Here is a 13,043-nt window from a genome sequence, read left to right as displayed (position 1 = left end):
AAATACTATTTATTAAAAGGGTTCTAAATCAAATGTATGCTAGTCTGTTTCATTTAATACCAAGCAAACCATGTGCTCCAAGAACATCTACAGTTGAGAAAAAATTCCCTTCGCATTTTATTGTCAGTGCCTCTAATATCAAATTACCAGCAAAAGTATAAACTATATTTATTGCAAGTATTCAATGCAAAACTGTACTCAACAAAAATGGGAACAGATTGAAGTAGCCCAATTATGTTTTCTACAAAGCATACATGTCCAATAAGATTCGAGATGTGCGTCTTGGCATTGGGACTCATACATTATACTGGCAGACATTAATACCATATTCACATCAGAAAACTAGATGACTTTTATGCTTAACGTCAATTTTTTTAGTCACTGAAGTGAAACAACTGCAGCAGAATTTTGGTTTAAATACTACTAAGTTTGTCAAGACTGCTTCATTTTTTTACGAATCTCCTCCAATGCTGCCTCTTGTTCCTTAAGCAGGAGTTTAAGTCTTGTTATTTCTTCATCTCTTTTTGTCTCCTCCAAGTCTGGAGGGCTGAATAGAAAAATATCATCTCTGAAAGACCCCTCATTAAAAGAGGTCTCATTTTCACAATAATGCAGTGCGGGACTCAAACTGTCCTGTTCATTACTTTGAACACTAGGGCTGGGATCAGAATCTCCCCCTGGAGAACACTGTGAAGAACTTGTAGGATTTTCTTGCTGTGATATAACTTGGCTGCAAGGGCTATATGGATTATCCATTTCTAGGTATGAGTCGCTACATTTCAAGTTTGGGTCCAGTGCAGATTTGACTTCACTTTTCCTTCTCTTTGTTTTTTCTAGTAATGGTGCCATTTCCACCTTTCTCTTTATATTCACTTCCTCTCCCTGTTTCTCGATTATCTGGGCGTCAAGAAGAAAAAAAAATCATTAGATAGTACTGCATTATACCAGCATAAAGTTTTCCCATGCTTTATAAAAATAAAACAGCTATTTAAATAATGTTATAAGCAGTTGAATCAATGTTACCTAAGCTAACACATTAACTGACAAATTTATTTCATATTTAGAACTGTAAGTAATTGTTTCACTTATCCTCAGAATTCTTGGCTTAGGATTACATGAGCTTCTGTCACCATATGGGAAAATTATGGACTGGAATTTAAAAATATTTGTGCAAGGAACATGCACCACAGGTCCTTATAAAATAGTATCATTTATAAGTTACTCCTTTCAAATTATTGAATATTCATAATTTTCTGCCTTTTAATCTACAAATGGCAAGTAAAGCTATTCCCAAAATAAATACAGGAATACCTTGCCCTTTCATCTGGCTAGGGACCAGAGCGTAGATGAAAGTCACAAATGGATAAATGTCAAGTAATACTATATGAATAAATACAAATTTAAGAGTTTCAATATGGACAAGGTTCATGTCTCATTCCTCCATTTGTCTTTTAGCCCAATGACCCAATACTGTCAATCCTGAGAGGAAGGCAGGAGAATGCGAACCAACAGTACCTTACAAGGAGAGGGTCTTGTGCATGCATAGTCTATCAAATAAAGGGGTGTGTGAAAGGGGAAAAGAGGTGGGGAATTCTAAGTGAGGGAAAAAGGCACCTTTTGCCTCAGCTGCAAAAGCTGAACAAAAAAGAGTTTATGGGACATATAGAATGTGGAGAATAGATGAAAAAGGAAAGCACATGGACAAAATTTGAAATGTAGTCAAAATTGAAAATGGCTGAAAGAGCAAAGCAACAAACACAAATGGACAAAAGTCAAGATACTGCTGTACTATAAATATACTATGTTATATAAAATACTAAGGGTGCAATCCTAACCCCTTATGTCAGTGCTTTCCAGCAGTGACATAAGGGCAATGCAGCTCTGAGGTAAGTGAACAAACATTCCCTTACTTTGAGGAGGCCTCTGTGAGTGCCATCCAACTGCAGGATGCCGCACATGTCCCATTGGCACTGCTATGCCAGTGCTGGAAAGCACGGACATAAGAGGTTAGGATTGCGCCCAACATTTCTACTGCAATTCTGGAAACATTACAAATCCTTAGGAAATGTGTAATTTTTACACAATTTCATGCTCACAGGAGCTTCCTCAGCTCCATTTACTCAATCTGTTTTTTTCTCAAGTTTCTGCTTCTAACAGTACAACCCTAGGCACATCTACACAGACTCTCCACTGCGTGCAATGGGACCTACTGCCATGCAGGTCAGCATAGAATCGCTGTCCAGTCCACTGTCTATTCTGAGCTCCTATCTCCTCACTTCCTCACCAACCCCCTTCCACTCAGTATTCTAGGTTTTTCTAAGTAAAACTGTCCTCACAGAAGGTGGCTCATTTAGGGCCCAATCCAGATCTTCATGCGCCAACTCACTGCCGGTGCGCACTGTCGCAAACATGCCATAAAGCATGTTAGCAAGCTTTACCATGGGTCCAGAGCTGGAGCTAGCCCAGTACAAGCTATGGTCCGCCACCTGGTGCTCCATGCAAAGCGCCAGAGAGGAAAGACGGGGCGTGGGGGCAGGGAGGAGGAGTTCCGGGGCAGGGAGGAGGAGTTCCTGGGCAGGCAGACTCCTTGATTCTGTGCTGGCTAAAGAGACATCGCAAAATCAAGTAGCCAAGGGGCTACTTCCCTTACTTGGGGAAGGGGACAAATGTCCCCTTCTCCTGAGGAGCTGCTGGCAGCTGCCTGGCAGTCTCAGGATGCTGCTGTAACCATTTTGGCGCCACAGCAGCCCCAAGCCCTAGGCAGTTCAGGATTGGGCTGCCCCTCAGCTATTGGAATGTCTGCAAACATTTTATGATCTCACGGTAGCTTGGCTAGTCATTGCCTGAGGCTTCATTACTCTTAACATAATACAATACAGATAAATGCTAACAACCAATTCAAATAACAGAGTGTGTGATAAGTAAAAATTTCAAGTACCTTTTCTTTCTCTTTATGGTCAGGTATTATAGGCACTGTCTGTAGCAATTCACAAGGATCATTCATTTGTACATTGTTGGAACATACAGCTGCTTCTGGTCTTGTAAGAGAAACTGATAAAGGAATTCTTCTCAAATACACTCTCTCCTCTTTAAAGAGACCAAATTTTTTTCTCAATTCAATATATTGTTTTCTCTGTCGTTCTTTCCTGTGCTTGATCTGAATAGCCATTCCTGAGGACTTTATCTTCTCAAACTGAAAAGGCAAACATTTGGCATAGGCAAAAACATGCAAGGATACAATTAGGACATTACAAACATACTCAGGCTTTCGTGGCTGGATAAGTTCAAAACATAATTTGAAGTGTTTCTCAAGTCTTTAAGACATGAATTAAAGTACATTGTAGGATCTATTCACAACGTTTCACTTTCTGCTGTGGAAAGCATCTTCAGAGGTTTCAGCAGTGGCAGTGATAGAGTATGCTGTGAGAACTGGTCACCAAATAAATTTTAATCAGACTCAAGTTCTTTCCACAGTGCAATAATACCATTCCAGAATATATAAAGGCCATTGATATCATCCTTATGTTTTTGAATTTCAACAAAAAAAGAAGAGACTCTCAGCATAAGTAATTCCTGGCTTCCAGCACTTAAATACACTAGAATTAAAACTTTGAAGAGAAACCTACATAGCAGACAAAGAATGTTAGTATGCCTTTAACAACTCAAGCAGGAACTAGCAGTTAAACTGGTGGCCAACTAACAGTTGAGAGGATGAACATTCTTTGAAACCCCTGAAGATGTTTTCCACAGCTGAAAGCAAAATGCCGGGACTAAATCCTACAATGTACTTTAATTCATGGCTTAAAGACTTGAGAAACACTTTAAATTATGTTTTGAAATTAGGGCGTTGTTCACAAAGTTTGAAAAATTGGTATACTTTAGAGCAGGGGTGCCCAAACCCCCCCCCGCCTGGGGGTCATTTGTGGCCCTTGGGGACCCCCAATCCGTCCCAAGGGAGCTCCCAGTCTCCAATGAGCCTATGGACGCTGGACACTTGCTGGAGTCCAGGCTGGCCCAATGTGACTGCTGTCAGCGCAAGGGCTGACTGTTCGATCTCTTGCACAAGCTGCAGGCTGAGGGCTCCCTCCATTACTTAATGTTTCATGCCTGTGAAGCAGCAGCAGCGAAGTAAAGGCCAGCCTTGCTTGCGCAAGGCCTTTTATAGGCCTTGAGCTATCGTGAGACCTTCATTCATTCATATATGTTCCATCTCTAATACATTCATTTATGTAAATTTATTCAAATTTTAATGTAAATTAATTCTTTTTTCCAACCCCCAACATAGTGTCAGAGATGATGTGGCCCTCCTGCCAAAAAAGTTTGGACACCCCTGCTTTAGAGCAGCAGTTCCCAATCTTTTAACCACCGCATCCTACCTTGTCCTCTGCGGTGGGTTGTGATGCTCCGGGTGGTGCCAGAGAAGCTGCTTCTGGGTTGCGCCAGGTTGGCAACCCACTCTAGTAGTTTCTGTAGGCCTCAGAATGGCCTGCAGGATGTTTAAGGCTAGTACCTGAAGAAGTTATCAAGTCTCCCTTCCCTCCTTGAGAGCAGAACCAATGTTTTAATGTACTGCAGTTTCAGAACAACTACTGTTTCAAAATAAGCAAGGGAGCTCACATTAACAACTACAAATGCAAGGACTTGCTGTATTTTAAAGGGGAATTAAATAATGTAGGAACAGAATATACTAAATGCTAACTTAACCACTTTAGCATTTTGATCAGTTAAATCTAGGTTGGTGAAAGAAATGAACTCCTGTTCGAATGCTCAATTCAAGTATTATAGAACTAATTTAGGTATTGTGTAAGATCTGTAACACAGTACTCCTTCAGAGGAAACTATGTTTACAACGGACTCGTGCATAAGAAGCTGTGATACCCTCTTTTGACAGCAACCTTGGAAAGAGGCTGTATGCACCAGGAAGTGATAAAAAGGGCAGAAGAGTTCTTAAACTTTCACCAGGCTGTTATTTTCCCTCAAAACTTTTCTCCAGCTATTCTTATGGCCCCTTCAGAGGTAAACAAAAGTTCAGAAACTAGCACGGTAAAGAAAATTCCATGAAAAAAGCAACTGGCCAAAGCAGCCAGAAACCCCAAACCAATCCTGCAGAAGAATTTGACCGAGACTATGACACAAGTGACTTGGGGACTGAGACATCCATTCAATCCCTTCCCCAGGTTTTTTTTTGGGGGGGGGGGGGGTTATGGCTAGCCACAGCTGCAAGGTCATTTGCATGGCAGCTCTGGTTTTTCAGGGCCTCCATATCCGACACTCCGTAAACAAAGCATTTCCTTTTTTCTTAAGACAGACATGCAGGACCTTGTTGATGGGGAAAATAAAAGATGCCAAAATGTAAACTTCATATTATCTAACAACTTAGCCAGAAGGCAGCATTTCAGAACGTGGCTTAGTGATTTTCTATTTAAATGACAGAATGGAGACAGCAGGTAATAAAACTAGTTTCACAGGGGTAGGGGAATTTCTTCCCCAACCTCACCTGCTCCTCCACATGCACTAGTAAAATCTGCTTTGATCTTCAGTGAGGAAACAAAATCATTACAGGTTGAGTCTCATTACTCACCAACTCACATGGATGGTAAAAATCGCATTACGCAAATTCATATTTTTAAAAAGTTCCTTTACTAGGCAATTTAAAAACAGCCTTTCTGACCTTTGTGATGTAAGAGTCATTAGGCAAACAATCCATTAGTCTCTCTCCAGGCGCTTAGAAAGGCTTCACTCTTTTCACGTGCTCACGGGGAAGGAAGGGATTGCTTGCCTTGGAGTGAAGCTGTTCTAAGTGCCTGGAGAGAGAATGAATGACGGATTGTCAGCTGGCTGCCCTCTCTCACATTAACAAGGATATCATTAGACATTTTCCCTTTAATTTAAAGGGCCCCTCTCATCATGTTGAGATAAAACAGCAGGTGAAAAATCTGTGGATAATTAGGTTATACCTGTAGTGGTTTTTCTTTTTTTAACAGCGCACTTATTGACAAGATACTGATTTAAGAAACATTGGCACAATTTGCTCTGGTGAAGAGTTACCTTTTGCTCTTCCCCTGTGAAAGCAAACTGCTGTAAAACGGCAGAGGATGGTTTAAGAGAACATTTCTCAAGGACATGGTGGACAGCATTTTCTTTTGCAACTGTTTTTGGAGCAACGTCCATTCCAGTTGGAACAGGATCAGATGTGGAGATTGCTTCATGTTGGCTAGTGCTGGTTACTTGCAGATTCCCATGAGGGGATGTAGAAAGAACAGGTATCGCTTTTAAATTCTTATTCAATTCATATTGCTGATGAGGTGTATTATTCTCACTTGACTTCAGATCCTTTGCATTAAATACAATACCTTTGTTTTTTGATAAAACTAGATTGACGACTTGATTTGTAACGGTGCTATCTGCAGCTGAATGAATTAGTTGTGATGTATGTTTTCTAGACTGTATTTCAGCACTGGATGATATTTGATTGTCATCTTGAGCTGACACAATTTTGGCCTCTTTTTTAGTCAACAGATAGATCTTTCCATCATACATTACTAGGGCATTCTCTTTAATAGACGTTATTTTTGCTTGGCTTCCACTCAGGCTGTTAGCACAGGCAGGAAGAATACTGGAGGGGTTGCTTTTTACATTCTTCATGTTCGCCAAACTTTTTAAGATCTCTGATGCCATGTTATTTGATGATTGTACAGGAACAAGGCAAGATGCTGGCGATTGTGGGTTTTCCTGGACAACCCACTTCATAGGCGCTCCTTGAGTCTTTTGGCCATCAGATTTTACCATACTGAGGGCAGAATGATTGCCTGCTGTTTGCGCTGTTGTAAATACCAATGATTTTGATACTTGAGAAATAGGCTTTGGATATACATTTTGCAAGGGGATAGAAACAGATGTTTTCACTGTATTTACGGGAGACATATAAATAACTGTTGGTTGTTTTGCAGCTTCAGATGTCCCAGAGGCATTTGATGCTGCTGCCAAAATCTTCTGCTGAATTGCTGGTGGCAAAGAAGAAGCTAGAACGGATTTAACTTCTGCATGAGCTGGTATCTGGAGGTGATGTCCAGATGGCACTACGGGCGACTTTACCATCATTGGAAGGTTTTCTGAATTCAACAATACATATGAAGCTTTGCTCTTGTCGGATGAAACTGACAGAGTATCCTTTTGCAAGGATGATCTATCATCTGAAAGATAATTACTCTGAATGCTAGAAATTGTTGGTATAGATGGGTTCTCTTTTATATTAGTAGTTACTGTCATATTTCCCACTTGACCCAATGGCTGTGGTAGAATTAATTTTCCAGGAGAAGACATTTTAAATTCAGGTGTCTTAACAGATAGAGATGTAGTATTATTTGCCAAAAGACCCTTTAATGAAATATGGCCAGAATCTGAGATGTTTCCTTTAGCATTATCAGGCATAGCTGAAGATGGAGCCAAAGACAGATTTTCTGGAGATTTGGAAACTGGAAGCAACTTCAGAAGGTTTTTTCCATCCAACCCAGTCGTTTGAACTATTCGATATACATGGCCTACAATACTTAAAGGGAAAAACGTCACATAAATAACTAGCACTCACAAAAGCATCCTTGAGCATTCATCAGCAGAAGAATAATGTAGAAATAATATTGTGATTATTCTGCATTAACAACAGTGCATCATCTAATTTCAGACATTGAATACATGTGACTCTGACCTGAAAATCTATCTTGTCTGGAAGGTAAAATCAGTGTCAATCTAATTTACTTTTTATGTCAACACCTCAGAGCCCAATCCTGTGCTTGATGGCACGGCTCAGTGCCGCCGAGCACTGTCGCAAACGTGCCATAAGGCACGTTTGCTAGCCTCACCACCGGGCTCCCGCCAGCCAGTGGGTGCTGGGCTAGCATGGGGCAGTTGCTCAGCTTCCGCAGCTCAGCGGTCTCCCGGACCGCCAAGCCACAGCATGATATATGCGGGCGGGAATGGGGGTGAGGAGGAGGTGTTCTGGGGAGGGGGGAGGCCAGCGGGGGTGGAGAGAGGGCAGGGGAGGCGTGACGCGGGGAGGGGGCAGGCTGGAGGCAGGGAGGGAGGCGGGTCCTCGGAGCTCTGCTCCACAGGATCCAAGGCACTCGGGGAGGGCTCTGTGCCCTACACAGGCACCTTTTGTAAGGTACCTTTTGCTTACCTTACCCGGGAGAAGGGGACGAAAGCCCCTTCTCCTGAGGCGCCTCCCGCGGTAGCCCGGGGTGCGCAGGATCCGGCAGTAGCCATTCTTGGTGCAGCCGGGCCTGGGCACCTTGGGCAGCTCAGGATTGGGCTGTCAGTTGCTACAGTTTATAATCTGTTCTCATGTTGCCACCAAGACCATACAATTATCTGAAATCCATGTATTTCAGATAATTGTATCCAGACCTATTAAAACCCTTTTCAAGGAACGCTGGCCACATACCATACAGTATATACTCGAGTATAAGTCAATCTCATAAATAAGTTGAGGACAAATCTGAAGCAAAAAATCCAGACACTTTCTATGACCCATGGATATGCTGACTTCAGGGAAGGTTATTGCCTCCGTGAAAACAACTCAAGCAGGGCTATGCCACTGGAAGTTCCATTCTATACAGGCTAATTTCGTCCAACCTACTGAGGCAGGTATACTTGCAACCAAACTTGATGCTGTTGCAGCTGAATGGAACAGTGTTTCTCAATTATCGTCCTCCACCATACCACTTCACATTGTCCACCTATTCAAAGTACCAGCAGAAATCAATAACAATGGTGACATCATAATCAGTTACTTCTGGGTTGGGAGGCCAGATGCAACACAACAAACACAGTACAGGGCTCAGGGTACTCAGGGCTCAGGGTGGATGGGAGGGCTTTTTGGAGTACAGGCTGCCCTGCAGACATGAAACAGCAAGCGGTGGAGGGAGCCTCGTCCCTCAGCTCTGGTGAGAGGCAGAACAGTTGTCCTCATGCTGAGAGCTAGCCCCCTATTGCTGTTTATTGTTTTGCATTCCTGGTCTTGTTGCTGGGTGACAGATGCCCTGCAAGTACCACTGGACACCAACTCAAGTACCACTGGTGGTACCCGTACCAGTGGTTGAGAAACACTGGAATGAAACAGTCAACTCCTTACAGGTTTTGCTTATTCCCTTCCTCCAACCAATCCAAGCTGGTGTTGCTCCAATCAAACGATGCTGTGATGCTGTGGAACGTTCCATCTTATACAGGCCTCCCTCCTTCAACTGACTCAAGATCATTACTGCTGCAAACATGCTCTGTACAGCTCACAAAACACCGGTGAGTGCATGTGTAACAGGGCTCTCTCTCAGGCCTCTCTTCGTGTCTCAGAGTTGCTCTAAGAGCAAGTTTGCAACTAGATTTACTGTATACCCTCGTATATAAGTTGACCCAGGTTTTTAGGATCAATTTTAAGACTTAATTTCTAGACCTATACATGAGTAGGTATGATAACTAAAATCACACAAAGTACATAAAGAGTCTATTTACAGCTAGCTTCCCAAGAGAATTTCTATGGTCAATGTAGCTGTTTAAGACACAGGAGCCTCTATCAAGAGAAAAAAGGTGTAACTTTAGCTGACTCATAGCCCAATCCTAACCAATTTTCCAAGACCGATGCAGCTGTGCCAACATGGAGTGCACTGCATTCTGCAGCAAGTGGGGGCAGTCACAGATGCCTCCTCAGGGTAAGGAAAACAACAACAATAATAATAACCAGTATTTATGTACTGCTTTTCTGGTCATTGGAGTACTGCTTTGACTTTATTCAAGGCGGATCACATAGGCAGGCTTTGAGATACCTCAGGGCTGCATTTGCACTGGAAAGTAGGTTAAGCCTGGACTTATCCATTTGGTGAAATTCACCCAAAAGTGGTACATATTAATAAATATTACAATAGTGATATAGAACCAGATCTGTTTCTAGGGTGTGTCAAGGAAGACTTTAAGGAAGATCTCTGCCTACCTCCCCCCCCCCCGCCAAGTTGGCCCTTATCTTTGCAGCACAACAAAAATCCTCACCAAGGGGAAGCAGGTGTTGCAATAACCGCAAAGGGCAGTGAGTAGCCAAATAGGTATCTGTTTAGATCAGTGTTTCTCAACATTTATCCTCCACTGTACTACTTCACATAGTTCACCTATTCAAAGTACCACTGGACGTAACTGGTGATGACATCATTGCCAGTTACTTCTGGCAATGTTGGAAGGCCAGACGTGATGCAACACCAGTAAGAGGATCAGGGAGGAAAGGAGTCCTTTTTGGAGCATGCTTTGGAGCCTCCTACCACTGTTTGTTGTGTTGCTATCCTGGTCTTGCCGCCGGAACACAGGTGTCCAGCAGTCCCGTGAGTAGCACCAGACACCACCTCAAGAGTGAGCATGGAAAGCATGCTTCAGAGCCTCCTGCCACTGTTTACTGTATTATGTTACTGGTCTTACTGCCAGATGGCAGCTGTCCAGCTATCCTGGTCTCGCCGCCGGGCCACAGGTGTCCAGCAGTCCCGTGAGTACCACCAGACACCACCTCAAGAGTGAGCATGGAAAGAATGCTTCAGAGCCTCCTGCCGCTGTTTGCTGTATCACGTTACTGGTCCTACTGCCAGATGGCAGCTGTCCAGGGGTCCTGTGAGTACCACCAGACACCACAAGTACACCTCATGTGTGAGTATTGAAAGCATGCTTCAGAGCCTCCTACCACTGTTTGTTGTGTCATGTTCCTGGTCTTGCTGCCGGGTGGCAAGGGTCCTGTGAGTACCTGCTATGTCCATTCTGGGGGCCGCCCCCACCGGGGTTCCCTGTCGCCTACCCGCTGTTTGAGCCGAAGCAGAGGCAGCAGTCCAGGTCCTTTTTACACGGTTTAATCAGGTGAGTATCTTCATATTCACGAGAGTTGTTACAACGCTCTCCGGCTAACAAGAGTTTCTCCTCTCCTTCCACCCCTTCTCCCTCACAGACGCCCTGCTGAGTTGCCTCACTGGACGAAGCAGTCTGGAAGCGTCCCTGGTCTTTCGTTCCGTGTCTGAAGCCTTCAGAGGTAAGCCTGGGTAAGTGTTGGGGGTGCCTGCTGGGTTCCTTCCCCTTCCGCCTGCCCTGGGGCGCCAGGGGTGGGTGCCTCCCTCTGGGCTTGCCCAGCCTGGTCGCCCTCCTCCCTGGGCTCCCCACTCGCTCCCCTTGGGGCGGCAGGAGGTGGCCTCATCCCCTTCACGGGCCGTCCTCCCTGCCCCTGTCCTTCCTCTCTCTTGTACGCTGCCCTCCCTGCTCCCTATGAGGCTTTCCCTCGGGCTCCCGCGCCCTCCCCCTTCCGGGTCCGGCAAGGCCATGGGAACCCAGCTGTGAGGCTCCTCCCCTCCTGGGTTAACGCAGGCAGGGAACCCCCCTCCCACCGTCCAGCCCTCTCCCGCGGCCGCTGCCTGGCAAAGGCACCGGACGTGTGCCTTCCCTCCGGCCACTGCCGTCATCATGGATAGGGGTCTGGTCCTCCACCTTTGGCGGAGTCCCGGGGCGAGGTTGGACTGGGGGAGAGGCGGTCGTCCCACCCGGGACTGTCGCCAGCCTGGCCGCAGGGTGTTCGCGCCCACCGCCGCCACTCCTTGCCGGGTAGGTTGCCCCTCCCCATGTGTGCGAGCCTTTCGCGTTGGTCAGGGTCCCCGTGAGTGCGCCCTCCCAGTTGCAGGGCGCGCACCCGTGACAGTACCACAAAACACCACCTTGAGTGTGAGCATGGAACATAAGAACAGCCCCACTGGATCAGGCCATAGGCCCATCTAGTCCAGCTTCCTGTATCTCACAGCGGCCCACCAAATGCCCCTGGGAGCACACCAGATAACAAGAGACCTGCATCCTGGTGCCCTTCCTTGCATCTGGCACTCTGACATAGCCCATTTCTAAAATCAGGAGGTTGCACATACATATCATGGCTTGTAACCCATAATGGGTTTTTCCTCCAGAAACTTGTCCAATCCCCTTTTAAAGGCTTCCTGGCCAGATGCCTTCACCACATCCTGTGGCAAAGAGTTTCACAGACCTCCTCCACAGACCTATGGAAAGGATACCCTCCAGAGACTTGCTGGAGCCTGTGCTGGCCCGACGCAACTGGTCTCAGCATGAGGACGACTGTTCTGCCTCTCACCAGATCTGAGGAACGAGGCTCCCTCCACCGCTTGCTGTTTCACGTCTGTGAGGCAACAGTGGCAGCGAAGGAAAGGCTGGGGCCTTTTGCAGGCCTTGAGCAACTGCAAGACCTTCACTCATTCATACCAGTTCCATCTCTAATATACCCCGTTTATGTAAATGTGTTCACATTTTAATTCTTTTCCCGGCCCCCGACAGTGTCAGAGAGACGACGCGGCCCTCCTGCCAAAACGTCTGGACACCCTGGCTTAGCCTGTAGCGCTTTGGGGCCGCGCACTCTGGATGTTGGTTGACATCTTCATGAAAGACAAGGATAAATTCCACGACATTGCCGGCTGCACCACTAGGGGGCGCGCTCGCTCGCTCCACTGCGCAGGGAAGGCCGCCTCCGCCGTCAGAGCGTTTCCTGCGGGCCTCCCCCCCGCGCGGCCAGGGGCCCCCTCGCACGGTCCCTGAGGAGAAGCAGCCGAGGGCGGAGCGCGTCTTCCCGAGGCCGCCAGGGGGAGCCCGCGAGGAGAGGAGAGGCGGGGCGCGCCCTTCTCCCGGCCCCCCTCGCCACAGGCCCCGGCCGACCCCTCAGTCCGGCCAGGGGCCGCGGGAGCGACCTCGCCCCTGCCACTCACCAGGCTCCGGCGCTCGGCTCCCTCCCGCCTTCGCCCTCCCGGCGGCCCAGCAGCGCCTCTCCGGACATGGCTGCCAGGAAGCTCCCCTCGCAGGCCCGCAGGAGCCGCTTCCCCCCGCCCGAGGCCCTGACGCACTTCCGGTCTCTCGAAGCTTCCTCGACGCCTCTCTGACGCGATCGTCCCTGGGCGCCAATGGGGAGCACGACGCCGGCCCCCCACTTCCGGTGGGGGGCCGGGTCGCCGCTCTTCTCCCCCCGCTTCGTACAGGCGGCTCCC

General features: G+C 46.6%; 1 protein-coding gene across 2 annotated transcripts; it reads right to left on the bottom strand.

The window, feature by feature from the left end:
- Positions 1-151: 151 nt before the first annotated feature.
- Positions 152-13,043, bottom strand: LRIF1 (ligand dependent nuclear receptor interacting factor 1). 2 transcript variants are annotated; one of them, XM_066625504.1, is made up of 4 exons: positions 12,768-13,043; positions 6,049-7,549; positions 2,939-3,193; positions 152-897 (listed from the first exon to the last, which is right to left on the bottom strand). In XM_066625504.1, exons 1-4 carry the CDS (start codon positions 12,833-12,835, stop codon positions 433-435), a joined length of 2,289 nt encoding a protein of 762 aa, XP_066481601.1. In that variant the 5' UTR covers positions 12,836-13,043; the 3' UTR covers positions 152-432. The 2 variants fall into 2 exon arrangements, with proteins under 2 accessions (XP_066481601.1, XP_066481600.1); XM_066625503.1 differs by lacking the exon at positions 12,768-13,043 and adding an exon at positions 12,143-12,384.

Source organism: Tiliqua scincoides, chromosome 4 (assembly GCF_035046505.1).
Source record: "Tiliqua scincoides isolate rTilSci1 chromosome 4, rTilSci1.hap2, whole genome shotgun sequence".
NCBI lineage: Eukaryota > Metazoa > Chordata > Lepidosauria > Squamata > Scincidae > Tiliqua > Tiliqua scincoides.
This window is presented reverse-complemented; position numbering and strand designations above follow the sequence as displayed.

What these genes read in the sequence shown, in the direction of transcription:
- LRIF1 (XM_066625503.1), bottom strand. Translation starts at nt 12,264, where the DNA reads ATGAGTGAAGGTCTTGCAGTTGCTCAAGGCCTGCAAAAGGCCCCAGCC. An exon ending in TCACAGGGGAAGAGCAAAAG is followed by an intron (nt 3,194 to 6,048) that starts GTAACTCTTCAC and finishes TTGCCTTTTCAG; the next exon opens with TTTGAGAAGATAAAGTCCTC. An exon ending in ACCATAAAGAGAAAGAAAAG is followed by an intron (nt 898 to 2,938) that starts GTACTTGAAATT and finishes CTTGACGCCCAG; the next exon opens with ATAATCGAGAAACAGGGAGA.